Source organism: Danio rerio, chromosome 23 (assembly GCF_052040795.2).
Source record: "Danio rerio strain M-AB ecotype USA chromosome 23, GRCz13ab, whole genome shotgun sequence".
NCBI classification, from domain to species: domain Eukaryota; kingdom Metazoa; phylum Chordata; class Actinopteri; order Cypriniformes; family Danionidae; genus Danio; species Danio rerio.
The window spans coordinates 23,060,137-23,087,735 of record NC_141043.1 but is presented as its reverse complement, the minus strand read 5'-3'; the positions used below and the strand labels follow the sequence as shown (position 1 = coordinate 23,087,735).

The 27,599-nt window shown below is 36.5% G+C and overlaps 2 protein-coding genes and 1 long non-coding RNA gene across 5 annotated transcripts in view; 2 read left to right on the top strand and 1 right to left on the bottom strand.

Annotated features, from left to right (window-relative positions):
• bgnb (biglycan b) overlaps window positions 1–13,760 on the top strand; it is a 37,302-nt gene extending 23,542 nt beyond the window's left edge. Inside the window, exons 3-8 of the mRNA NM_001001825.2 lie at window positions 5,585–5,697; window positions 6,465–6,678; window positions 6,806–6,916; window positions 9,356–9,449; window positions 11,861–11,999; window positions 12,082–13,760. Of these exons, the coding sequence (NP_001001825.2) occupies window positions 5,585–5,697; window positions 6,465–6,678; window positions 6,806–6,916; window positions 9,356–9,449; window positions 11,861–11,999; window positions 12,082–12,279 (869 nt within the window). The 3' untranslated portion in view covers window positions 12,280–13,760. The remainder of the gene's footprint in view (window positions 1–5,584; window positions 5,698–6,464; window positions 6,679–6,805; window positions 6,917–9,355; window positions 9,450–11,860; window positions 12,000–12,081) is intronic.
• LOC147831283 (uncharacterized) lies at window positions 842–9,950 on the bottom strand. The gene is made up of 3 exons (XR_015523472.1): window positions 8,373–9,950; window positions 4,775–7,102; window positions 842–4,684 (listed from the first exon to the last, which is right to left on the bottom strand). It is a non-coding gene; the product is annotated as an uncharacterized LOC147831283 (long non-coding RNA).
• Window positions 13,761–17,199: 3,439 nt separating the features above from the next.
• b4galt3 (beta-1,4-galactosyltransferase 3) overlaps window positions 17,200–27,599 on the top strand; it is a 29,255-nt gene continuing 18,855 nt past the window's right edge. For 2 of the 3 annotated variants that reach the window (XR_015523436.1, XM_087306968.1), the window contains exons 1-4: window positions 17,200–17,381; window positions 17,502–17,622; window positions 25,143–25,589; window positions 26,950–27,185. Coding sequence is in view for 1 of the 3 variants with exons in the window: in XM_087306968.1 (XP_087163094.1) it covers window positions 25,325–25,589; window positions 26,950–27,185 (501 nt within the window). In the remaining 2 variants the exon portion in view is untranslated. The remainder of the gene's footprint in view (window positions 17,382–17,501; window positions 17,623–25,142; window positions 25,590–26,949; window positions 27,186–27,599) is intronic. The other variant, XM_087306969.1, reaches the window with a different exon arrangement.

The window sequence follows — 27,599 nt, the reverse complement described above, 5'->3', positions numbered from 1 at the left end:
CACACACACACACACACACACACACACACACACACACACACACACACACACACACACACACACACACAGATGAAGCTTGTCATTAATACTTATTGGGACTATATATACACCACACACTCTAATATCCAATGCTGAGTCTTGTATCTCTAGTGAGCATAACCTTAGCATTTCCTGTGTTGTCTTGCCATGTTTCTGACTCCTTGTTTTGTTTACTGTTTATGTTGTTTGGCCGCCTGCCGTCTATGACTTCGGCAACTCTGTTGGAGTATCTGTATTTATATTTTGATGTAAAGTAATTAATAGTTAAGGCAACTTAAAGGGGAAATGAAGCACTCAGTCAAGTTTACATTATTTTGTACATTGGATCCCTTTTTAATGAAAATATATTAAACAAACTCGATTAATGTACCATTTAGCAGAAAACGGCATGTTTTACTATAGCGTTTAGACCTAGGGTGCCACCATCTTGGAATAGAGTAGACCACGCTGTACTGTTCTGTATTTCAGCTTCGCTATTATGTAATGCCTTGACTCACTCAGGAAGGCAAAAAAGATTGCAGGATTTACCAAAACATGTAGATTTATTTGCAAACAATCACTTGGAAGGACATCAATAAAACAGGAGACACAGGAACGACAAGGGGTGACGACAAGACACAACTGAGAGAATACCGGACAAAGACTAAACCAAACTAAGGGATATAAATACACAGAGGCTGATGGAACTGATTGTATACAGTTGTGAGACACAAGTGGAAATAATGAGCATTACCAAATGGCGGGAACTGGAACAAAGGAGTCACATGATAAAAACAAACACACATGGAGAATGAAAACATGGGGAAAGATCACATGACAAAACAGGATATGACAAAACCAATATAATGTAAACTTGACTGAGTGCTTAATTTTCTCCTTTAATACAGTATAAAGTGGGACCATTTCTTCTGCTCAGTGTCAGTATATTGTGCATGTTCATTAGCATTGTGCAGTGATGTTTATGGTAACCTTTTTTATTGGAGAGATAGAGCGTGGGCTTTTATCATTAATGATATTTACATTTACTATACAATTAATTATCCAAATGAACAGATTCAAAGCTAGACTGAAGACCTGTAGTTAGGTTCAGTTCCATATTGTAGACAACTCACTTTCAATCAGGCAAAAATAACCAACTCGAAGTCTCAAAGAAAACTGGAGCCTAAATTGGAAACAATGAAAAAAGAAACCCGTGCAATTTCCTGTTGAACTGTAGGAGTGGTTCTGTGTTGTTTTTATGACACACACACAGGATGTTTTATGGGAAGACAGTGTTAGAGATAGAAAGGGAAGGTTTGAAAGTCTTTGATGAGATGGTTTTTTTTAAAATGGCTGGAAATAGTTTTGAGATACGTCCTGTCAGCAGAACATCCAACAAAGTGGTCATTTGGGCCTAAAAATGGAGAGCTTTGACTGGGGTCACTTCATTTCATTGCTATTGCTTCAAGATGCTCTCACTTTCTTTTCCATGTGTATGAAACAACAGAATTACAATGAAATGATAAGTATTACTTCTAACGTATCTCTTAGAAACCCTTTAACCTCATTATGTAGGAACATTTGTCATGCAAAATAATTAGGCTTTTCAGTAATCTGTGAACGAGCAAACATATAAAAGAATTGTATAAACACAAAACAAACCAACCAACCACATTGCTTGTGTGTACACTCAAACAGCAGTGGGAAAAGTATGTGGGAAAGTGAGAAGACCTGGGCTAGATGAAGGCTTAAGAATTTGGTTGAAGCGTTATATTCCAGACAACAATTGGCGGGTTACTGTAGATTTTTATTAAAATTTTTTTTACATGGCACCAAAAGCAGCTACTAAAGTGCCGCTGTAGTCTGTACTCATGCTTATGAATCCTGACATTCTTTCTTTCTCCAGCCAAGTTTGTCCAAGTTATGATCCTCACAGAACATTTACAGCCATTGAACTGACAGAAGCAACAATAATGTAGGAATTCTGAGCTTATTATTTTAATTATATGCATTCCTTTTTTGTTTGTGCGTGTCTAAATGTGTTTGCATATGTGCATGAATGCTCTATGCCATGTGTTTTGGTCCTTGCAAGTGTTTTTGTTTTTGTAAATGTCATAGCATCTTTGTTTATGCTTGTGGATTTGATATAAAATCGGAAAATACAGCCCTTGGTTTTGGCGATTCCTTATGCTTCCTCCCACTGTGATGAAGATTTCCTTGTAACACATTGATCCGTCCACTCCGCTCTCTAATTTTTAAAATTTTTTTTTTACAAATCTGGAAGTTATTCCATGATGTAGGCTGTAATTGAATTGATGGTGATGTATATTCATAACAGATGTTCAGAATTATGTATATATTTAGGTGGTCATGTGCCTTCATCATAAAACATTTACTATTAGGATTGCAAATCTGTGGTTGGGGTCTGTGATGTTCTGGGCAGCCGTTGAAACCCAGATTTACTCTAGGGGGTTTGGTTTTTTTGGGTAAAGTCACTGTGTGCTTGTTAGTTTGAGTAGCAGGTGGCCAAATGGCTTGAAAGAAGAAAAAAGGAAACTGGATCTTGGCTTGAAATGCATGAAAATTAACTTTGTTTTTGTGGTGATGCAAGTGTAATGGGCATTTAGGAGAAACTGTCTGGATAAAACCTCACTCCCCAGGCCTCAAGAGGTGTACACGTGATTGATGCTGGAGGCTGCAGACTTTAGAGTCCATGTTAGTGTGCCAGCTTTCCATGTCAGAATCCAATTGGAAAGGGACGAGTACATCCACAGAGGTTATATTAGTGGCGTGACCCGGATAGGAGTAAGCAAGTGTATCCCAAGGTCAGCTAGTAAAAGCTGGTAAACATCACTCACCTGGCATTAGCACTAGAACTACAGAGTCAGTTATTTAGACTTTTAAATTTTGTATTTAAATAACGTGTGCATTTTTCTTTCTAATATTTGTTATTTTATTAAAATTACAAAACACAAAAGAGTTTTGAATGACAATAACAGTCAAATTGACCCTTGTCTTTGAACATGCACACCTCTGTTGACTAGAAACTTTCTGATAGCACAAACTTTAAACATGTCTTTCAAAACAACATATTCAGTGCACTAAAAAAAAGCAACCCAGGCACATTATGGATACGTTCTCCTGTATATATTTCTGGAGAGCATGAAATATGTCCCAGGAGGTATGTTGTTTTGCAGTTTTTGTTTTCACGAATCCACCAGAAGTTGCTGTGTACACTTGTTCAGATCTCAGATTTCTCTTGGGAGTTCCATTTGCACCTGCTCTCCTCACATAAATCCATCAGAGTGTGCTGTGTACACTTTTTCAGATCTCAAATTTTGCTTGCGAGTTCATTGATGCCTGATCTTCTTGCCACTGCTGTTGATGATTGACCGACTGAATTCCCGGATACCCCAACCGCCTCCTTTCCTAAACCCAACCGATAGTATTTTCAAAAGCACAGATTGACCTGCCAACCACTTTCCCCAAACTCAACCCACAGTGTTTTTTAAAGCAATCCAGAAAAATAAAAGTCTTTAGGGTCACCTGCTTTTTTGCCAGATTTTTTGATCTTACCATGTTCTCACCCTGTTATTTAATTCTTTATTTAATTTTTTGCCTTTTGTTTTTGTTTTACCTGCTTTCTGGAACCGTTCTTTTATGAACTCAAACCCTGTTGTCGTGGTCAACTCCTCACTGCGACTTAAGTTTGCCATATTGATAAAGAACCTGTGTTGGAGAAAAGTACCTTTGCAGGCAATCTAGTGACTTTTACATCATTATAGGCTATATTACCCAAAAGATTGTATAATGACTTTAAAATGTAGGACAGACTCTCAAAGCTTAATTTTAAAATCTCAAAAGAAACTTTGAATTTAAATGTGAAGAGACAATATGACGTCTTGTATGCATTCAAAAAATGTTTTCACTGCTTGTGCAAACTACTAATTTAAAATGAGCCAAAACAACAATTCTTGAGATTTGTCTGGGACAACTGAATTGTTTTATGTTCAATCGACTTAAATTTAAGTTAGCTTAATTGATTTGTGTTGGGAGAACCTTAATGAATTCACTGCATTTTTTACAGTGTGAGAACAGTCACAGAATGACTGAAATGGCCAATCTAGTAGCTACAGTACATAATTCTGGTTGGTCCAGTGTTAAGAGGTGTGCTAACAAAAGCCCTTATTAGTGTGCCTGCCTGCATGCTGGAAACATAGAACTAATGGGTTACACAATGCACCTCATAAATGATTTGAATTCTTCAAAATTCAGTTTTAAAATAAAGTGTGCTGCGCGTAAGGCTTTGGTGCTGTTGTTATGTAATATTTGATCTTGTTTGGACCTCTTTGTTGTTAATAATACTGTTAAAGCTGTTCTATTTAATGCCTAAATTAAAATATAAATTCTGTATCATTTGTTAGATAAAATAACAAATCAATCACATAATGAACTATAGTTTTCATTAATAAATGCAATCATTCCTTTAATGAATGATTTTTTAATGAAATAATAATTTTTTACTTCAGAGTGAAGCAAGACAGCATGGCAGTTGTGGTTGTGAAGAGCATTATAAATGGTTGTAGAGGTTGAACCCAGCCTAGTGTAAATTATTGGGCTCTGCTGGAAATCATCATGAATCATTGGCCTGATTTAGAGTTTTGAACTCTGCATCGCTAAAACACAATACTGGATTTGTGCTCTAGATGTGGTTGTCTTGGAGTTTTGTGATGTAGTCAATGATTAGCAAAAGAACTCAAATGGTTTTAAAAGTTTTGACCGAACATCTTTAGGTCACACTAATATAAAGATACACCTGCAGCTAATGCACATGTGCAAATACATTAACAATAGCCCCTTTCACACATACAGACCTTTACCACATACATTACTACGCATTTGTATGTGTGAACAGGCCCTTTTTAAAAAAAACGTTAAATTCATTCCAGCAATTTCCCGGAAAAAGAAGTTGTAACATTACCGGTAATTTGCCAGAATGTTGTGCTGTGTGAACGCAGAAGAAAAATTGCCGAGCGTGTTCACGCTTAGAACTTGCTGACGTGAGACAGGTACTCCAGCCAATCAGAACAATGTCAAAGAGCTAATTCATACACTTGAGTGAGCACAAGCTCACTTTGGTCGAGTAGTATTAGTGTGATTAAAGAGGTCATGAACTGCCTTTTTACAAGGTTGTAGTGCTCTCTGATGTTCACTTATAATGTCATCAAGAAGTTAACATTGACAAAACATTGTCCTTCAGATGTAATAGATTATTTTCTGTAATGTTTTCATAAGAACTCATAATTTGAACATAGTCAATGACCATTAAGCACAAATGGCCAAAGGAACTCATGTGTGATTAAATATCTTGTCATAAACACTCTTTATTGGTTAAGATTTATAGTTGTGTACACCGTTTAGTTCAGTTATTTTTTCAGATTCAGTCTTTAGGAGAAATCCAGACCAGATGTCGAGCTAAGGGTCTCTCTGTTCGGAGACTTGTACACAAATCTGTATTTTCTAAAAGCTTTACATTAGCATGTAAACATTTCATCTTCCTGTTTAGGTTTAATCGCAGTGCCCAAGGAGATTCCCAGAGACACCAAACTCCTGGACCTACAGAACAACTGCATCACAGAACTGAAGGAGAACGACTTCAAAGGGCTCACAAACCTCTACGTAAGACATTTATATTGACTCAAGAAACATAAATCAGAGAAGGTCACTTAAAGAAAAGTAATGAATTTGTTAATTGTAAGATAAATGGGAGAATGAAGATAGATGACTCTGAATGTAAAGTACAGTGCCACTAAAATAGTTTCATAAATCTGTGACTGATTATTCAAGAGACAGTTTATCGTTTTATAACCTTATGGATGATTTCCTTTGCTGTCTGTTGATGCGTGCCAGTTTTACAGCTTGAGTCTTTATTGGCTGATGAACATGGACATGATTTGGCTGTACATTCATCTTAACATTAATATTTACAAGTTTTATTTTACATAAGAATTACCGAGACAGGCTTCTTTAAAGCGTGTTTTGGCTAACTCCTGAAAAATTGGTCTGGCATTCGCCATGAGCTTTACTTTACGTTTGGCACTGTGCGAAACAGCCCGACAGGATGTTCAAACAGTTCGAGTCTCTGAAGAAGAATGTTCCTGTAGTTCTGGAAACACACGCCGGTGCCAAACTGAATGTTTTAGTTCCTTTCTTAGAACTCATATTATCCCCAATATTTATCCCTAATATTTATTCAGCCTCTCTCACCAAACACAATATTTGACATGGCCTGCAAAAGGAAAAAAAAAAGAAACAAGACATCAAGTTAAAACATCATTTATAAGCCGTTTGATTGTGTGTACATATTTAATTCGCACAGTCGAGCTATTATTAATCATTTCTTTATGAGTTTCCAAATGTTAGTGTCTTTTCCTGTTTCCCGTCAGGCCCTGTCACTGGTCAACAACAAGATCTCCAAAGTCCACCCACGAGTCTTCACACCCCTCCGACATCTGAAAAAGCTTTATTTTTCCCATAACCTCCTGACAGTGGTACCCAAAAACCTTCCCCCATCTCTGGTGGAGCTGCGCATTCATGACAACCGTATTAAGAAGGTTGCAGAAGGAACGTTTTCTGGTCTGGGCAGCATGAACTGCATTGGTTTGTATGCACGCTCGCCATTATGTGGTATAGAGGTTACAATCTGACCAAACCATTTCCTTTTTTAGATGGAGCCTGCTGGTTTTTGTGATGGGATATTCTGTCTGATGTTGAATGCTTCTTATAGAGATGGGCGGAAACCCTATTCAGAACAGTGGCTTTGAGCCTGGCGCTTTTAAAGGCCTGAAACTCAACTACCTGCGCGTCTCTGAGGCCAAACTCACTGGAATACCGAAAGGTGATTTTTGCAATAATAACTAAAGGCATAGGTCAAACAAAAAATGTGTAGATGTGAAGATGTGTTTTTTTTAGCTTTTTTTATGAATCTGTGGTCTTTGGAAAATGTGAAATTGTAGGTCAACAGCTACCATCAGTTTGAGATTGAAAAAACATTCATTCATTCATTTTCTAGTTGGCTTAGACCCTTTATTAATCCGGGGTCGCCACAGCGGCATAAATGTATGAATGAAGTTTTTACGCAGCGGATGCCCTTCCAGCCGCAACCCCTCTCTGGGAAACATCCAAATACACATTCACACTCATACACTAACGGACAATTTAGCTTACCCAATTCACCTGTACCGCATGTCTTTGGACTGTGGGGGAAACCGGAGCACCCGGAGGAAACCCACGTGAACGCAGGGAGAACATGCAAACTCTACACAGAAACGCCAACTGAGCCGAGGCTCGAACCAGCGACTCAGCGACCTTCTTGCTGTGAGATGACAGCACAACCTACTGTGCCACTGCTTCGCCTGAAAAAAACATATCAAGCTAAAAAAAAGATCAGTATATGAAAATTGGTGTACCATGAACGTCAAACATCATTCTTTCCCTGTTTTCATGTGAATATATTTCATCTGATGAAATATAGGCTTATCAGAAAACAAAACAGACTGCTGTGTGACTCATGAGTAGGCCCACACGGAATCTGTGTGGACAGAATTACACAGATTTTTCACAGATTTTTAGCCCATCATAAATTCTGTTTATTTACTTGAGCAAATTTGTGTAAATCTAAATTTATTACGTTTTTTAATTAATTACAGTAATATTATTGACTAATATGAAAATGTTCATCTGATTTATGTACAATACAGTTTGTAAAGTAATATTTTCTGTCTTTTTGTAGAGATATTATATGAGAGACTTGCTTTGTTTACCAAATAAAGTGAATCTAATTGGATTTGCATTGTAAACATTAAATACAAGTTATTAAATACAAGGTGTATTTTTTATTTCACATATTAAGGTTTTAGTTATGATACTCCCAAAATAATTCTGCAGAAATTGCAGATTTATGCCAAAATTCTCTGCAGAAATAGCAAAAAATACAATGCACAATACATCTCTGTCAGTCTTGTCAAGTTTAATTATAATTTAGCGAAAATGTTATGGGAGACAGGGGTCTGGCTGCAGACTCAAGGTTCAAGCCTCGGCTGGGTCAGTTGGCATTTCTGTTTAGAGTTTGCATGTTCTCTCCATGTTGGCGCGGGTTTCCTCCGGGTTTTCCGGTTTCCCCCACAAGTTCAAAGACATGCGCTATAGATTAATTGGGTAAGCTAAAACTGACCATAGTGTATATGTGTGAATGAGTGTGTGTGGGTGTTTCCCAGTGATGGGTTACAGCTAGAAGGGCATCAGCTGCATAAAACATTTGCTGGATAGTTGGCAGTTCTTTCCACTGTGGCAACCCCTGTTTAATTAAGGGACTAAGCCAAAAAGAAAATGAATGAATGAATGAATGAAAAAATGAATGAATGAATGAATGAATGAATGAACGAACGAACGAACGAACGAACGAACGAACGAACGAATGAATGTTCTAATTGTCGGTCAAATAAAAAAAAACTCATGCAGAGGGGACAGCAGGAGTATTTATAAGTTACATGTAAAAGCTTGTATCCACAGCCTCAGCAAACGGTTCTGAGCATGTTCATGACAGTCTGGAGTGTGGATGCTGCACAACAAGAAAACCAATCTCCAAACTGTAATAAACATGCTCAGGACTGTTTTTATAAGGTTATAATGTTATAATGTTGCACTGACTGGGTATTTTGCTTAATAAAACCTCAATGCATCATCAGCAGCCACTAGTAATAATTTTGTAATGCCTGTATATGGGTTTGTTTTGACTCTCATAGTGTCAGTAATCATTGACCTTGGTTTCGGCTAAAAATGTACTGTAATGTTCTACTGACAAATAAAAGTCACCTACATTACAAATGGTCTAAGAGTGAGTAAATAAACCAATAGTATCTGGATGCAGCCTTTATGATGCAAGCTGAAATTGCATCACTCAGCGATGCAATGTCAGACACAATGCACTCAATGGAGGTGAGTGATGTCACTGTGAGGGGTAGGGTTAGGTGAGCGCATTAAGAAGCATTGGATGCAGCTCAGATTGCAATGCACCAGGTCTGCATCCAGACCCATCTCAAATAAACTGCACGTTTTAATTTTGGGTGAATCATCACTTTAATGTCATTTAATACTGAAAGTTTGTCAGCTAAAAGACTTTTCAGAAATTATTTTTTGGATAGCACTATGTAATTTCTCACTTGAATGAGTTTTATATGATCTGTAATAAATCACAATTTGCGTGTTTTAATATCATATTAAGAGCAGAGACGTGGTGCTACTTCCAATTATCTAATGATGAATGTCCCTCTCTTAGATCTCCCTGACAGTCTTCATGAGCTCCACTTGGACAACAACCAGATCCAAGCCATTGAACTGGAGGACTTGAGACGCTACAAACACCTGTACAGGTGAGGCACCTCATTTCTCTAAACATACAGCTTGCTTTTTTTTTTCCTGTCAGGCTCTCTATAAAGCAACAGCGCCACCTGGTGTATAAAAGCTAAATTATGTGGGGATAAAAATAGAGCATGCTTATGATATTTTCAGTTTGACACAGCATTTGCTTTATATGAAACTCTTATATGTAATAAAGTTATATTTAAATGTCCTAGGTTAACACAGATAGCCATACAGTGCATAACAGCCACCTCAAAATCTGTTTCGTGAAAACTCTTTTGTTTAAATAAAGAGCTGCATTAAAAAGCAGAGGGTTGGTTGTAACACGTGCTTATATAGTCAAATTTACCACATTCAGTTTATTTTAAATAGTATATTCCCTCAATACTTAACTCAATTATTTTATTCTACATAGTACAGCATGTTTATTTATTTATCTTTTGGATAAACTCATTTGGATGTATTTGCATTATTTTCTATTATTATACAATGCATTTATTTGTATTATTAGCAATAAAAAAATCTATTAAAAATATATCTTCTATTAAAACATTTTTAATTAAAACGTTCTCATCATTACACTTAAAATTCAAAATTGATTTTGTCTGTTTAATTGGTGTTAAACAAAGTGTGCTTAATTGTAACACCCTGTTACAACTCGCTGTGTCGTGTTTTCTTCAATACTGGCTGGCAGTCCCTGTGTGTTTTTTACATCTTTTAGAATGGTTCCATCTTTTAGCCTAGAATACGGCAATGACAACAATATAAGATTTTACATACATACTTTCACAGAAAAATTGACTGTAAAAATACTTTTCTGCTGATGTGATGTTTGGTTTGTTTGGATAGGAAAATATTTGGCTGAGATGGAACTATTTTAAAATCTGAAATCTGAGGGTTCAATAGAAATGTAAATATTGAGAAATTTGCCTTTAAAGTTGACTAAATGAAGTGCTTAGCAGTGTGCATTACTAATCAAAAATTGAGTTTCCATATACTTAGAGTTGGAAATTTACCAAATTTCTTTATAGAACACAAGCTCTACTTAATTTACAAATGATTTTTGGCATAAAAGAAAATTATTGTCTCATAAAATGTATTCTTGGCAATTTTTATCAATGTCAATTTTGTTCATATAGCACTATTAAACACAACCAGAGGTTGACCAATGTGCTGCACAATACACATCACAACAAAGAAAAATATAAAATTATAAAATAATAGCTAAAACAGACAATTTTACCGAGGGGCAGAGCATTCCACAACCTATAGGACCAGCTATTGCGAAGGCACAGTAATCAGGCACAGAATAAGCCTCGACTTAGGGATGCATAACAATCTCTGGTTAGATGACCGAAGAATCCAACCAGGCTGATGCTCAATCAACATGTCTGACAGACAAGAAGGTGCCAGACCATTTAGAGATTAAAAAACCAGAAGAAGAATTTTAAAAGTGACTCGGGCAACCGGTGCAACGAGCGTAAAACTGAGGTAATGTGCTCAAGTTTCTTGGTACCTGCTAAAAGCCTTGCAGCAGCATTTTGAACTCATTGTAAACAGGATTTTTTTCTGACTAATCCCACAGAATAGTGAGTTACAATAGTCTAACATAGTGGTAATAATTGAATTATTTTTAAAAAAAAATTTCTAGATCGAATAGATTTAACAGTTTTTATGAGTCGTAGCTGAAAGAAGCAGGATTTAACCACTGCATTTATCCGTTTGTCAATGCTCAAGCCATCTTCCAGAATAACACCCAGATTTTTTACCCAGGGCTTTATAGAAAAACTATCGGGGCTCCAGAAGAGTTTGACGGGCTGAACAGAATTATTTCAGTCTTACTCCTATTAAAATCTACAAAGATCAAAGTCAATCAGACTTTCACATCCGACAAGCATAGCATAAGAGTCTGAAGCCCACTATGTTTTTGGCAACATAACACTGGCTTTATAGCCCAGAATCCATTTATTTGTGCGTGTACCGAATATACAGATGCAATGTAATTTCATTCTGCATTTTGTGATGTTGAATTATACAGTAATTAAATTACTCCTGAATCTTACTTGGAATATATGAGACAAAAACTATATAAAAATATTATTAAAATAAAAAAACACATGTGCTTTTGAAACCAACACAGAAATCGAAACCCAATATACAAAGCAAAGAAAACTGTGACTTTTTTTCAGTGAAGAATAACCCTGGAATTTGTGTCACGCAAAACCTGTTGAAAATAAAAGATCCTGCATGTGCTGGATTTCTTTTTTCGAGCAGTTTGTCCTGCAGGCCTCATTTGACCCAGTGCCTGTTCACAGTTTTTCCAGTCTATTGTGTTTCCACCTCACTAGATGTCTGTCACAACGTGTGCAGCCTGTCTTTTGTCTTTTGCTTATTCATTGTTGTGTTTGTCCTTGTTTGCCAGATTGGGTCTGGGTTTCAACCAGATCCGCATGATTGAGAATGGCAGCCTATCATACGTCTCTAATCTGAGGGAGTTGCATTTGGAAAACAACCGTCTGACCCGCGTCCCGAAGGGCCTGCCAGACATGAAGTACCTGCAGGTGCCAGATATCAAGCCGCTGAACAAAAAGAATCCCGTTCGCACATGGGCAGTTATTGATTTTTTGTTTGCTTTATTTACAGGTGGCTTACCTTCATTCCAACAACATCAGTCAAGTGGATGTCAATGACTTCTGCCCTCAAGGTTTTGGCATGAAAAGGAACTTCTACCATGGCATCAGCCTCTACGGAAACCCGGTGAACTATTGGGAAGTGCAGCCTGCCACCTTCCGCTGTGTTGCTGACCGACTGGCCATTCAGTTTGGAAACTATAAAAAATAGAGGATGATTGATTTGTGAATAAATATTAATGCTGGAATTGAAATAAATCAGACACAAATTAGTATGAGGACCAAAACCGTGTCAACAAAGAGATTTCACATAGTTTTTACCAAGGCTTTTCTCTTGAACTAGTATGTATAGTTCCCTCAGAATTAAAACTTTGTCATCATTTACTCATTCGCTTGAACACAATGAAGATATTTAGAAAAATGTTGGAAGCCAGTAACAACTGACTTCCATTCTATTTGTTTTCCTGCTATAGAAGTCAGTGGTTACTAGTTTCTATAATTCAAAATATCATCTTTTGTGTCTAACAGAAAAGAGAAACTCATACATTTTTGGAACCATTTGAGGGAGATTAAATAATGAGTAAATTGTCTTTTTTCAAGTAAACTATCTCTTTAACCCTGTGTTAAATTTAATCCTGGGTATAGCTTTCACACTGTATAATTTGAAACCCCCAGGTTAACATCCTTGCAGGCATACAGTATTAGCATTCACTGACTGGATGAATGGAACATGCAATTCGCTTACATGAAGGGAGAGAAATATTCCTCTTGTGATTTACAATCAGACTTGGCACTGCTTTTTATCCTGGATTATGAGACGGTGCAGCATCAGCGCCTCTTTTGTGCTGTTAACCCTGCATTGCGGAGCTTTAAAACAATGCAGTATTAAAATGTTTTGTCTCGAAACAACCGGCAGCCAAACATGTGTCTCATTTAACAGTGATTTGGACAATATACAGTATATTCAGCTTTTGTGCTTAATTTTTCCAGTCAAAGAGTACCGCAAATATGGAGGCCAAAAGATTTGCAAGTGTACTTATTTGAAAATAAAGAGACCAACAGTTTAATTAATCTTTTCTATGACACGAAACACTATATATATATATTAGAAAATAAATGGTATTTTGACAAACCATTGACTGAAAGGTCCTTTGGGAAACCAATGATGACATTGTTGCATAAATCAACTTCATTCATTCATTTTTTTAAAGCTTTGTCCCTGATTTACCAGGGGTCGCCACAGTGGAAAGAACCACAAAACCTAACTTTAAGAATATTTTTGAGAAGTATTATTTTCAGGACAGTGCAGTTTGAATCGTCATATAAATAATCGGGATTTAATATTATCTTAAGGTTTATTATAACAGTGTGAAAAGTGAAGCAAGATAAATAAGTTTTTTCTTGACCCGGGGTTTACATATATCCAGGGTTAACTAGTTCAAGTGTAAAAAGCCTTAATGTGGGATTGAGAGTGCAAAAGTGATGCTAGGACTAATCCATTGCAGAGTTTAATAATTTCAGGTAAAAAGCAGTGCTCACCTGCTTCTAAATTACTTGTGAAATGTTTATTTACCAAGGGTTTAAAGTATGGTGATTAGAATGACAATAAACCGATGCTAAGCACAGTGTGAAAAGCATTGTGTACCTTTAGAATTTTGTATTTTTAAGGCTACAAAAAAAAAAAAAAAAAAAGGACAAAGCAATAAAAATGGTCACACTTTACAATAAGGTTCATTAGTTAATGTTAATTTATGCATTTACTAAGATGAACAAACAATGAACAATACATTTACTACTGTATGTATTCATGTTAGTTAACAATAGTTAATGAAAATACAGTAGTTTATTATTAGTTCATGTTAACTCACGGTGCATTAACTAATGTTAACAAGCATGGACTTGGATGTTAAAAATGCATTAGTAAATGTTCAATTAGGATTAATAAATGCTTTACATGTGTTGTTCTGGATTAATTTATGTTAGTAAATGCATTAACTAATGAACTTTATAGTAAAGTGTTACCATAAAAATAAGTATTGGCAAACTCAAAAAAAAAAAAAAAAAAAAACACTTAAAGGAATCATTCACTCAAAAGGAAAATTTACTCACTATTTAAGCACTCTCAAGTGCTTCCAAACCTTTTGGAGTTTCTTTTTTTCTGTTGAGCTAAAAAAAAAAAAAGATATTTTGAAGAATGTTAGAAACCTGTAACCATTGACGTCTAGTAGGAAAAACATAGACCATGTAAGTCAATGGTTACCGGTTACCGGTTTTCTACAATTTTCAAAATATCATCTTTTGTGTTCAACAGAAAACTCAAACAGGTTTTTGACAAGTGAATGGTGCTTAAATGATGACAGAACTTTCAGTTTTAGGTGTATAAGGGTCATTGTTTTAAAAGAATTATACGATAAAGTCTTAACATTATCACTTTGCAAGGGCTCTTTGATCGCTCGACTCTTTTATAATAATATTATTAATGTGTATTATTACTTCATATTAGTTTGTTGTATTATATATATATATATATATATAGTGACGTTTGTATGGGATGTTAAAATGGGATGGTTGAATCTACAGCATAGATGTTAAATTTATGGTGCTTATAATGAGTGTATACTGTGTGTGTTGTTTGTCAAGATTTTAGCTTACTTTTTTATGTGTCATTGCCTTGCTTCCTTGCTTCAGGGGTCTTTTAGTTGTGGGAGTACTTTAGGGCAATGGAGGAACTGTATACAGACACAATATAATTATGTCTTCGAGATTCATTTAGCCAAATGCCTGATGCTCTTGCCCAGCCGTCTTGGGTTCAAGAGCAATTCAGTAACAGGATTGTAATGTTATGTCGTTTTGCACAGAATTCCACATCTTTTTTTTGTGTTGTGTTGTTATTGTCAAGTTCTCATTGGCAGTGACCCTGCATGTACCGCACACTGCTGCATGTTCAAATAAAATCTCTTTCAGCTTGACTTCAGGAGCAGACATGGCGTACCATCATGGTTTGAAAGCTGTGACTAATAAAACTTGAGTTAACGCGAGTTTGGTGAGTTCAGTGAAATAAAACGTTTGCAATGCTCTTCTTGTTGAACAAGAATGTCTCCTAGTTTCTCAATAAAGCAAATATTGATTGATTACAATATCAAGCACTGTGTCCGTGTTTCATTATGCATGTTCCACATCATGTCAAAGAATACAGATTACAGAAACATTTAATGACATATAAATCTCAATTTAAATTGTGTGGTTTTATTCAGTTTTATTTGTTTTGTTTTTTTTGTTAGTACATAATAGTAGAGAGAGAGAGAGAGAGATGATTTGCACACACAAAATGTTTGTACTCTGTATATACTATACTTATCTACTAACATATAGGGTTCATTTCCATCTCTAGGGTTTACAGAGAATGGTCTGAAAAATAGAAAATATCTAGTGAGTGGAGGTTTTGTGGGCCCAAATGCCTTGTTGTTGCCGGAGGTCAGAGGAGAATGGCCAGACTGGTTTCAGCTGATAGAAAGACAACAGTAACTCAAATAATCACTCTTTACAACCGAGAAATGCAGAAGAGCAATTCTGAACACACAACACATCCAAACCTTAAGGTGGATGGGCTACAGCAGCAGAAGACCACACCGGGTGCCATTCCTGTCAGCGACGAACAGGAAACTGAGGCTACAATTCGCACAGGCACACCAAAATTGGACAATAGAAGCGTGGTCTGATGAGTCTCGATTCCTGCTGCGATATTTGGATGGTAGGGTCAGAATTAGGCGTCAACAACATGAAAGCATGTATCTGTCCATCAACTGTTCAGGCTGGTGATGGTGGTGTAATGGTGTGGCGGATATTTTCTTGGCACACTTTGGGTCCATTAGTACCAATTGAGCATCGTGTCAATGCCACAGCCTACCAGAGTATTGTTGCTGACCATGTCCATCCCTTTATGACCACAGTGTAACCATCTTCTGATGGCTACTTCCAGCAGCACGCACAATGTCATAAGCGCGAATCATCTCAGACTGGTTTATTGACCATGATAATCAGTTCACTGTACTCAAATGGCCTCCACACTCACCAGAGATCAATCCAATAGAGCACCTTTGGGATGTGGTGGAACAGAGATTTGCGTCATGGATGTGCAGCCGGCAAATCTGCAGCAACTGCGTGATGCTGTCATGTCAATACGGACCAAAGTCATTTATTCATTTTCTTTTCGGCTTAGTCCCTTTAAAAATCTGGGGTCATCACAGCAGAATCAACCGCCAACTTATCTAGCTTATGCTTCTTACACAGTGGATGCCCTTCCAGCTGCAACCCACCCCTGGGAAACATCCATATAGACTTATTCACTACGAACAATTTAGCTTACCCAATTCACCTGTACCGCATGTCTTTGGACTGTGGGGGAAACCGGAGCACCCGGAGGAAACCCACATGAACGCAGGGAGAACATGCAAACTCCACACAGAAAAGTCCACTGACCCAGCCAAGGCTCGAACCAGCGACCTTGCTGTGAGGTGACAGCACTACCTACTGCGCCACTGAGTTGCCCTGGACAAAAATCCCAGAGGAATATTTACAGTACCCTGTTAAATCGATGCCACGAGGGATTAAGGCAGTTCTGAGAGCAAAAAGGGGTCCAATCCGGTAAGGTGTATCTAACAAAGTGACCGGTGAGGGTATTTATATATCAAACAACATATCTGTTATGTAGATAGATAGATAGATAGATAGATAGATAGATAGATAGATAGATAGATAGATAGATAGATAGATAGATAGATAGATAGATAGATAGATAGATAGATAGATAGATAGATAGATCTAATTTAACTGAGCAGAATACTATAACACTACTGCGTTGTCTGATAATCTAATGTTAGACTGTATTTGTTTTGACAGGGCAGAAACAGACTCACGGTTTCACAGACGTCATTATTCAAGTTATAAAATCACAAATGCGGATTACATTTCGTGTCTTTTTTCCATCAACTTAATTTGGATTTACTGTCATCACAGATCCTCTGTCGTATGTCGTCTGCCAGTGGTATGTGTGTTTCCTCGCTCCAGTAGGCAGCACTGTGGTTTTTCACAGGTGTTGGGGGCTTTTATTGTAACATGATGATCGCTGAGCGTGGCGTGCGCGTCACCGCATCAAACATGTCTGCCCGTGGCTCTGTGCTGCTGCTTTGAACGTCTGCTGCTCTTTCCTGCGCCATAGAGGAATGATTATCCACTATCGACCTATTAATATTAAATAAAGGCCTGCGTATCGACTGCAGCTAAATCTTTGTATGAAGACTCGATGTTATCCTGGTGAGTCAGACGCTTGACCTGAAGTGCTCAAAAAATCCGTCGATTACTTTGCTTGCTTTTGACGTCGCTTCGTGTATGGTTGTTTAATACATTCTTTCAATGTTTTGATTATGCAACAAGGTGAGCTGTGCAAATGAATCGGGCCAGGGCTCTCCATCTCCTCAAGGTGCACGATGTTTTGTGATGGACTGGAGGAGGAGGATAGTGAGCTCAAACCTGTGTTGATGAGCAGTCCAAACAGGTATGAAATATGTAAAAACAAGTCTTTTCTTACTCACTTGCTGCTCTGCATAACTTATTTTAGAAAGCTTTACTCACAGTTTTTGTATTATGAGAAGAGTGTTAGTCGTATTTTCTCCAAATCAAATGTAAATGAGCACACCTGTGAATTTGAAATAATCTCTTAGTTTTGGTTTTGGTTGCTTTCGCTGTTTGTCTGACTATGCCATGAAAAAGGCTAATTATATAGGAATCAGAAAATGTTAATGTACTCTTGCATTAAAATGTTTCAAACTAGCAGGTTTGCTTGATAACATCGTTTTAATGTGTAATTATTTCATAGGTTTTGTTTTGCTAGTGCCTTCGCTTTTCATCTTGTTTTATTTAATGAATTTTTACGTGTGTGTGTGTGTGTGTGTGTGTGTGTGTGAATGTATATGTATGTATGTATATATGTATATATATATATATATATATATATATATATATATATATATATATATATAGATAGATAGATAGATACATGTATGTGTCTATATATATATATATATATATATATATATATATATATATATATATATATAAATGTGTGTGTGTGTGTTCATTTTATAGTTTATTAAAAAATAGTCATATGCTTTAAAGTTTTGGTTCACCCAAAAATGAAAATTCTGTTTTTAATTAAAATTTTGTTCCAATACCCCTGAGATCTTTGTTTATCTTCAAAACACAAACTAATATATTTTAGATGAGATCCAAGAGCTCTCTGCCTGTCAATAGACAGCTGTCCCTAGACATTCGAAGTCCAAAAAAGATATACGTATTTTCTAAGCATCGCATATGTACGTTGGCCGAAAGATCTTAACACGCTGCAATTTAAGAAAGCACATGCAAATACAAAAAAAAAAAAACCAAGCAAATAAAGAAACGATCTACATCAAATTGACAGCACACATATTGCAAATTCTCACAACACAAACAACTTATGAAGCGTGCTGCAAATTGGTCACAACACAAACAACTGAAGAAATGCGCAGCAATTAGTCATGAAACTTGCAAATATCAACGTAACACGACAGAAATGTTTCAAGGGACCCAATACCATGATGGACCATGCTGAGATATGGATGTGTTATTAGGCAGCGACTGTTGCTCCACAAAGGTATTAGTGGTCTTTGAAAAGTGATTTGGTTTTTGTTTATTTTAATATCCTGATTACATGACATAATATGGTTCGTCATGTTACCCTAAAACATTTCTGTTGTGTTACGTGGATATTTGCAAGTGTCGTGACCAATTGCTGTGCGTTTCTTCAGTTGTTTGTGTTGTGACCAATTGCTGTGCGTTTCTTCAAGTGTTTTTGTTGTGAGAATTTGCAAAGTGTGTGCTGTCAAATTGTTGAAGATTGTTTTTTTATTTGCTGGTGTTTTTGTAATTGTGCTTTTTTAATTTGCAGCGCTTTAAGCCCTCTTGGCCACCGTACATATGACTTCAGAGGTTTAACTGTAGTTATACGAAGCTCTAACTAAGTACATTTTAGTTCTGATTTGTTCACCAAAAACTATTTAATTTTGCTAGTGTTTTCTCTTTCTCATCAGGCCATCAAAGTGTGCATTTACTTTGGGCAGTACTAAGTATTCTTATTAGAGTTAGCAGTGAAAAATGTAACCGCCATATTCAAGTAGTAAAGGTGCAATTTGTAATGTTAAAGTAAAAGGTGAACAAAGTTTTTTTTTTTTTTTTAAGTTTTTTTTTTTTTTTTAAGTTTTTGTGTTGGTGGAGCTTTGTATAATTATCATTTTTTTAATGACATTAATTAAATTCATAACAACAACACAAGCATTTACAAGCTATGAATTGACACCATCTGTTATTGCTGTATTTTGTGGTATTAGATCTCACTTTAAAATGTTAAATTCTGATTATGGATGTGATAATATATATATATATATATATATATATATATATATATATATATATATATATATATATATATATATATATATATATATATATATATATACACATATATATATATATATATATATATATACACATATACATATACATACATACATACATACATACATACATACATACATACATACACGTATTTGATGGTGTAAGTAATGATACTTATGTTGTGTTGACACACATTGCCCTGGCACAAGGTTGGTGTTTTTTTTTAATTAAGGATTTATTAAAGGTGCAATAGGTGATTGTCTTCAGAAACATTTTTTGTTGTGCTGGTTGAAAGTCTCCTCACATTCTGATAGTAATGATATATTTAAATGATTTAAATGTATTTTTATAATCTGGGTAGGGCACAGGATTAAAAAAAAATCATTTAATTAATAATTTCAGGTTGAAAATTACAAAAGGTAGCCCAAACTGTAAACAAACACCATCAACCTGAACTTCTTTCAATATCCCTTTTGCATGCTGTTTTGTATGCTTTTGTCATGCTTCTCCAAACCGTGATCTGACAGGTCTGACAGGTATGAATGCTTTAAAACTGTAAGTCACACAAAGTGTTCTTTTACGAATGGGCTCAGTGCTTCCCACAGGTTTGAACTACCCACATCACATAAATAGTTAACTATATGGTACAAACTAAACATACATTTTTTAAATTTTTGTTATTTATGTTATTGTTACTGTTTTTTTTTTTATGACAATGTTACTGTTTCTTTTCAATGGGTTAAAGTAATTTTACCAAATCATTTTTTTGTTTTATAAAATATACCACAAATAAAAAATAAAGTGATATAAAAAGCAATATAAATGGGCAATATCTCAAAAAAAAAATGATAATTACAAGATTAAAAGGTGTAGATTATTTAAATAAGGCAAATGTGTTGATTATTCATCACTTATTTCGTCCTCTCTGAGTACATACATTTTTTTCTAAGATTAAAGAATAAATTATTTAATGTTTCTCACGCTCTCATGCAAAAACTCATGCGATTAACGACCGCTTTAGAAAGCAAAGCAAAAGCTGAATCCCAGACATTTTAGGAGACCCAATTTTTTAAGGCCCCAAAAGGCTCCGTGGGTCTGCAGAGCATGTGAGATTGTCTGTGGGAGTGCTGACAGGTCTCGCACACTCTGAACAAAAAGGGTAAACAAAAAGATTTTCCACTACTTAATCGATTGCGGATGTTTGGTTATATTGGGCAGATATAAAAAGGTGTGAAAGGATGATAAATAATAACATTTTAAAAAAGTCACAAAAAATACTTTGGGGGCTTTTAATATACTATGTGTGGGAAGCACTGGGGCTATACAGTACGTACTGAAGTGTTGATCAGCCACTGAAAAAGTTTTAGTGAAAGGTTTATGTGACCATTTTCAATTTCATAAGGTATCTTTTACATCATTGATAATAGGGCTGCACGATTAATCGAAAAAAGTTCACGATCTCAATTCGACCCTATACACACGATCCTAATTCAGCTTTTTCTGCGATTCAGCCAATTATGTTTTCAAGGTCAGGAGAAAAGAAAAGGCTGCCGCAGTCTTCACAGCAACATTGACACCTTCAATGTTAAAAAATGTCACATGCTGTATTTACAAGGTATAATTCACCCAAAACGTCATTTCTATCTTCATGTAATGATGTATTCATGTTCGCGAAATTGCATTTGAGCTGACGCACTGTTTGCTTACTACCGAGAACGCGTGCGTGCATGCAAATGACCAAATGACACTTCCTTGACAACCTGCATATGATGAGAATAACAGGTAATGAAGTTGTAAATAACGTTCAGTTTGTTGCACAGAGCGATCGTTTGAGGGCCGTGTGGGAGGTTTGATTTGCATGTATGTGTTTTTTTTTCTCACAGTGACAGCAGCCATGAGCCGCACTAGGAAGTGAAAGTGAAACGTGTGCACATCATTTAAAAGATCAAACGCATTTTAGCGTTATGATTACAAGCATTTGATATGTTTTTTCTTTCATAGCGAAGTGTTGTGCATGAAATAAATGTGTCCTGTGTCAGTATAACAACCCCAGCCTATATAAAATGGAAATATAAGGGTCTAATAATGTTGTCAATAACAGATGACAAACTCATGTCTCAAACATTCATTCATTCATTTTCTTGTCGGCTTAGTCCCTTTATTAGTCCGGGGTCGCCACAGCGGAAGGAACCGCCAACTTATCCAGCAAGTTTTTACGCAGCGGATGTCCTTCCAGCCGCAACCCATCTCTGGGAAACATCCACACACACATTCACACACACACTCGTACACTATGGACAATTTAGCCTACCCAATTCACCTGTACCGCATGTCTTTGGACTGTGGGGGAAACCAGAGCACCCGGAGGAAACCCACGCAAAGGCAGTGAGAACATGCAAACTCCACACAGAAACGCCAACTGAGCCGAGGTTCGAACCAGCGACCTTCTTGCTGTTAGGCAACAGCACTACCTACTGCGCCACTGCCTCGCCTGTCTCAAACATAAAAATTCAATTTTATAATTATAAATAGTTGTATTCTGATGTTATCATTTTACTGTGCATTAACAAAGGGCATATTGAAACTCTGTTCAAGTCCACCATAATACAGAATTTTGCATTTTAAGCAACAGTATACCTACACAAGCCTAATATTATTATTGTTGTTTTACCATATGTTTGAGAATTAACAATAATAATAGCCTACCAATATTAACCTTTATTTTACATCTACAGAATCATGAGAAAATCGTGATCTTGATTTTAAACAAAAAAATAATGATTCACATTTTAGCCAGAATCGTGCAGCCCTAATCAATAATGTAAATAAATCCGAAAATAGTCAGTGAAATAGTCCTAAGCATTCATTTAGTCAGGCGTAAAACAAGGTGAAAAGCCATTTAAACACAAGCGCTGTAAGGGGCAGCAAGTGAAAGTGCCAGTTTTTGTCATGGTAACATAAGTGTAATGTAAAAAGCGATATGGATTGCAGGATATTTTTTTAGCACTCCTTTTTTTTGTTTTTCCTCTGTTATCCCTGCTGTCCTGTCTACAACTACGCTATACAGCAATGTATAGATTGCAGAGAATTTCCAAAAGATCTAGAATTGCAGAATTATCAAGTACTATAAAGTTTTCACTGGTGAATGACATGATCTAGTGATCACATGATGACATGATCACAGTTCTGTTCCAGCCCTGCTTCAACTCGCATATCTCTAGGGCTACGTCCGAAACCGCCTACTACTCAGTAGGTACTGCATTTGAATTTAAACGTACTACTCGGCCGTTAGAAAAGTACGTTCTATATAGTATGAACGTGAAAAGTATGAATGGAATTCGGACGTACTACATCTGCCATTTTGTCATGGTCAGGTGACCTACCTGCGTCAATTGCGTTGCTTTACTCCCATTCATGAATTCGCTCGCGGGGCATCATGGGATAGCGCAGCATGCATGAGATGCGCACTCTAGAATCTCGCCGGAAGTAGTAAGTCATCCGGGTACTTCTCGCATACTGATTTTCGAATTCTATGAATTCGCACATACTACTAGGCTCGCATACTGATTTTAGCGTACTATATAGTATGGAAGTATGCGGTTTCGGACGCAGCTTAGGTAACAAACAAGCTTAAAGCCCTCAAGTTTGATCAGGTGTGTTTAATTGGGGTTGGAACTAAACTGTGCAGAGCTGTGGCCCTCCAGGAACTGAGTTTGACACCTGTGATTTAGGCTGTTTCTCAATTCCAAGAATGCAGAGAATGGACTTGCTTTCTTGTGAAAACTGTTCTTGCCAGGTTACTTTGGAAGAACAAACTTGTGAGTCCGCAGAAACAGAACGCTTGCTCTGACAAATGGGATGCTGCTCTCTTCCTGATGGTCACATGACCTTCATGTATTTTTAACTGAAAATTATTTAAACATTACAGCATTCATACAATGATTTCTTGTTTTTTATTTTTCCATATATATATATATATATATAAATATATATATATATATATATATATATATATATATATATATATATATATATATATATATATATATCTTGCACAAAAACTTCACAAATATACTTTGCACAATACAAATAAAACAGATTTTATTATGAATTTCAGCAAATAAACATCCTTAATGTGTTTATTCCTCTAACATTTTCATGTTAATATTTGCTTTCACCGTCTCATTTTGGGAAACTCCTGAGATAAATAAGTTATATCTCTGTACTAATAAATCTGTGTAAAATGCTGTGCTTCCCACCTCCTTTATTTAGCCTCTATGACTTCTGGGACTCCTAAAGTGAGTTTGGTGCTGAAGTCTGCATCGAAGCATCCTTAATATCAAGAACGCATCCTGGAACTTTCATGCTTCTCTGCTCTTGCAGTCTTGAGTTTTGGAACTGAACTTTGGCGGTTGGTGATGACATTACACAAGAACTTGAGGATACAAGAACACTGAAGAACGCATATTGAGAAACAGCCCTAGTGTTATAAAGATGTCTATGGACATCTATTCAGTGTGTGCGCGTTTATGACTTCAGGAGGCATGGCTTTGGACAGCAGGCAGAGACATGTGTTCTCAATGCTATTATGCTGTAAGCATTTTCACAGATTGCCCACTGCACCTTTAAATCATCCATTCAAATGATTGGGCCACTTAATCAAATGTGTTAAGTAAAAATAGATTTATTCAAGAAACGAGCTGTCTGAAACATTGAAAAAGAGGAAATATTGTGTCTGGTATGAAACATTCATTAATTGCTTCTGGATTGTTGAAATATTGCATACAATCAGTATCATATTTGTGGTTTTGACTCAAATTTTTTTTTACAGTACACATTTGCTTATGTCAGCTCACACATAATTAAAACAACTACAATTATAATTTTTATTTTCATTTTGCGAGGTGACATTGCTACTTTCCTGAAAATATCAACATTTCTTCAAATGTTTGCAAAAATTTTAAAATACCTTTAGATTATAGATCTCAAACTGGATTCCTGGAGGTCTGCAGCTCTGCACAGTTGTCCTCCGACCCTAATTAAACACAGCTGATCCAAATAATCAAGGTGTTCAAGACTACTAAAGACTATTAAGCAGGTGTGTGTGAGTTGGATGTGGTTGGAGCTAAAATCTGCAGAGCTGTGGCCCTCCAGGACCCCTGCTTTAGATTGTCAACCTTGAGAACAAACTTACAACCCATCACTGAATGATGGACTTTTTATTTACATTGTATTATATAAAATCCGTACATTTAGGAAGATGATCATTTATCATGTGTTTTTTCATGCAAATATTCAAGCATAACTGTTGTCTAAACTCGTAAAGTTACGTGTATGTATTTATAGAAATGACAAAGTGTGCAAATTATTTTTCAAAGGTGCTTTGTAACAGGAATGACCCCCTCACACACACACATACACAGACACACACACACACAAAAAGTGTGTGTGCTCTTTTGCTGATTTCATCTGAGCTCTGGCATTGATCCCGGGCTTGCTGGCGCTTTAAAGTTCTCCTTTGTAGTTGGATGTGATGGATCTGTCACTATTGATTTTTGTGTTTCCTCTGTTTTTTTTCTCCAGCGACTCCCACTCATGCCATAGATGTCTTTCCATTCTCTTAGCTCACTGAGCTAACTTTATTTCTCCTCGTCACCCCCGTTATCCTTCCACTCTCTCATGCCTGTGGCTCTGTCCTCACTCTATCTCTCTTCTCTCGCCTCTCCCTTGTCCTCCCCCTTTGACTGTCCCGTCTTGCGGATGTCATGATGGTTTGCTGCGGTCGAGCCCTGGACTCCCCCTGCACTCTGGCTCTGTTGGTGGGCTTCCAGTTTGCGTTCGTCCTCTACTTCTCATTGGGAGGATTCCGTGGCCTGGTGTCTGTTTTGCTTCACTCCACCGAGCCTGAGATTGACTACTCTCGGCCACATGACGTTTACACCAACCTCACCTCTCTGCTGCTTCACCATCCCGGCCCCAGCGGAGCAGAACAGCAGCTCAGGGACTGTTCACTGCCCTCGCCACTACTGGGTACATGCGGTCTACATCCACACTGTGCGCAATTACATACACTTCAGTACATTGATAACTCACAGTGATCAGCTTATTAAATAATTAACTAGTAAACCACATTGACAAGACCTTATTATTACAATTATCGTATTTCTGACCCCTCAAACACTTTATTTGACCTTGAAGGGCATTAAAAAGTTTGGTAGTTCAGCCGAGGGCTAAGCGATTTGGCCTAAAATCAAAATCTCGATAAATGTAACATTTTAACTTGATTGCGAATAATAAACAATTATTTTATTTATTTATTTAATTTTTTTGCCCTCATAGTTCACTAACAAGTTTTAGTGAAGAAATAGTGAATTTGAAAAGAAAAATATTAAATTAAAATTAAAATATTGTTAAAAATCTTATAATGTTTTGTTTGTCACATATAGTTAACTATTTATGTGATGTGGGTAAAAAGTGTATTTCAATCTGACTGACACCGCAACAGCTGTGGGAAGCACTGACTATCTATGATTATTTATTAAACAACCAAAATAAAACACACATTGCCTAAAACCAACAACCACTTTTTTTCTTATAAAAAAGTGAAAATGAATAGCTTTTTTGCTTTTTTATAATAATAATAATAATAATGTTTTTCATATTAAAAGTAGAAAATAAACAGTATCTTGTCTAAATAAAATAACTCTTGTATATCCTGTAAAAATAGGTTAAATATTGCATTTCTTGCATCTTTTGTAAACAAATATTTAAATGTAAATAATTTTAATGTAATGGAAAATGTCCCCTCTTAAGGCATCACTGGTGCATCTTCCAATCATTGTCAATGTAGTGCAAAGTAAAGGCTCAAGAATGCATCCAACGTGCTACTTGACCAGAGACCAGATGTGGCTGCAAAGTGGCAGCAGAAGTATAAATCATCCTTAACAGAGTGAGGTCACATGACTCCACACGCGGTACAGAAAGTAATAGAAAAAAAGTTAGATCCATTATAGGTTCTGAATGTTGACTTTTCAGTTAATCGTTCAGCCCTTTAAATAGTGGATATAGTGAATATAGGATCTAGTGGAAAATAGTTCTGTAGCTTAAATGATAATAAAATAAGTTTATATAAATTTGTCTGTCGATATAATGGTTCATCATAATAAAAAGTTTCTTGTAGAATTGTCTCTAAGTAATTTCTGTAAAAAAAATAGTTCACCTTTGAGAAGTATGTACCTGTTGAAGTAGTCCATCTGAGGTTTAAATAAGCTTACAATAAGCTTGTAATTGATTGCGTTAAGTATTTTAAATTGGCTCACTGACATGTGCTGATGTATTACATAAATACTAAATAAATAATGCCATGTTTATGTATGTTCTCCTTCTCCAGTGGGTCCTGTTTCTGTCCACCTCTCATCACCCCCGTCCCTGGAGGAGATCAAAGAGAAGAACCCGCTGGTGACCTTAGGGGGACATTACCGCCCGCCTGACTGTGAGCCGCGGCACCACACTGCCATTGTGGTGCCTTACCGAAACCGGCAGAGCCACCTCCGCACCCTCCTCTACCATCTGCACCCCTTCCTGCAGCGACAGCAGCTCCACTACGCCATTTACATCGTCCACCAGGTCTCCTCCTATGCTTATTATGCTGTATAGAAATATAAGTAAACTCTCATGGTCAGAAGTTTTGGGATCAGTAAGCTTTTTTTTTAAACAAAGGAGTAACACTTCATTTTGATGGTCTATTTGAGTATTAGTAGACTGTCTGCTTAATATCTGTTGATAATGCTCTTCAACAGTCATTTAACTGACTATAGGAACTTTGCAAGTACACATCAACTTACACTAACCCTAACCCCAACCTAACAGTCTACTTCTAATCTAATAAGAATTAGTTGACATGCAGTTTAGGGTTGGGCTGATGGCCTACAGACACCTCGATGGTGAGCCGGCATCGCGATCCTCCGCCCCGCCCCTGTTGCAAATCCGCTCTGGAAATTGTGGAAATTGAGAAACAGCATCATGTAAAATTGTATTTAC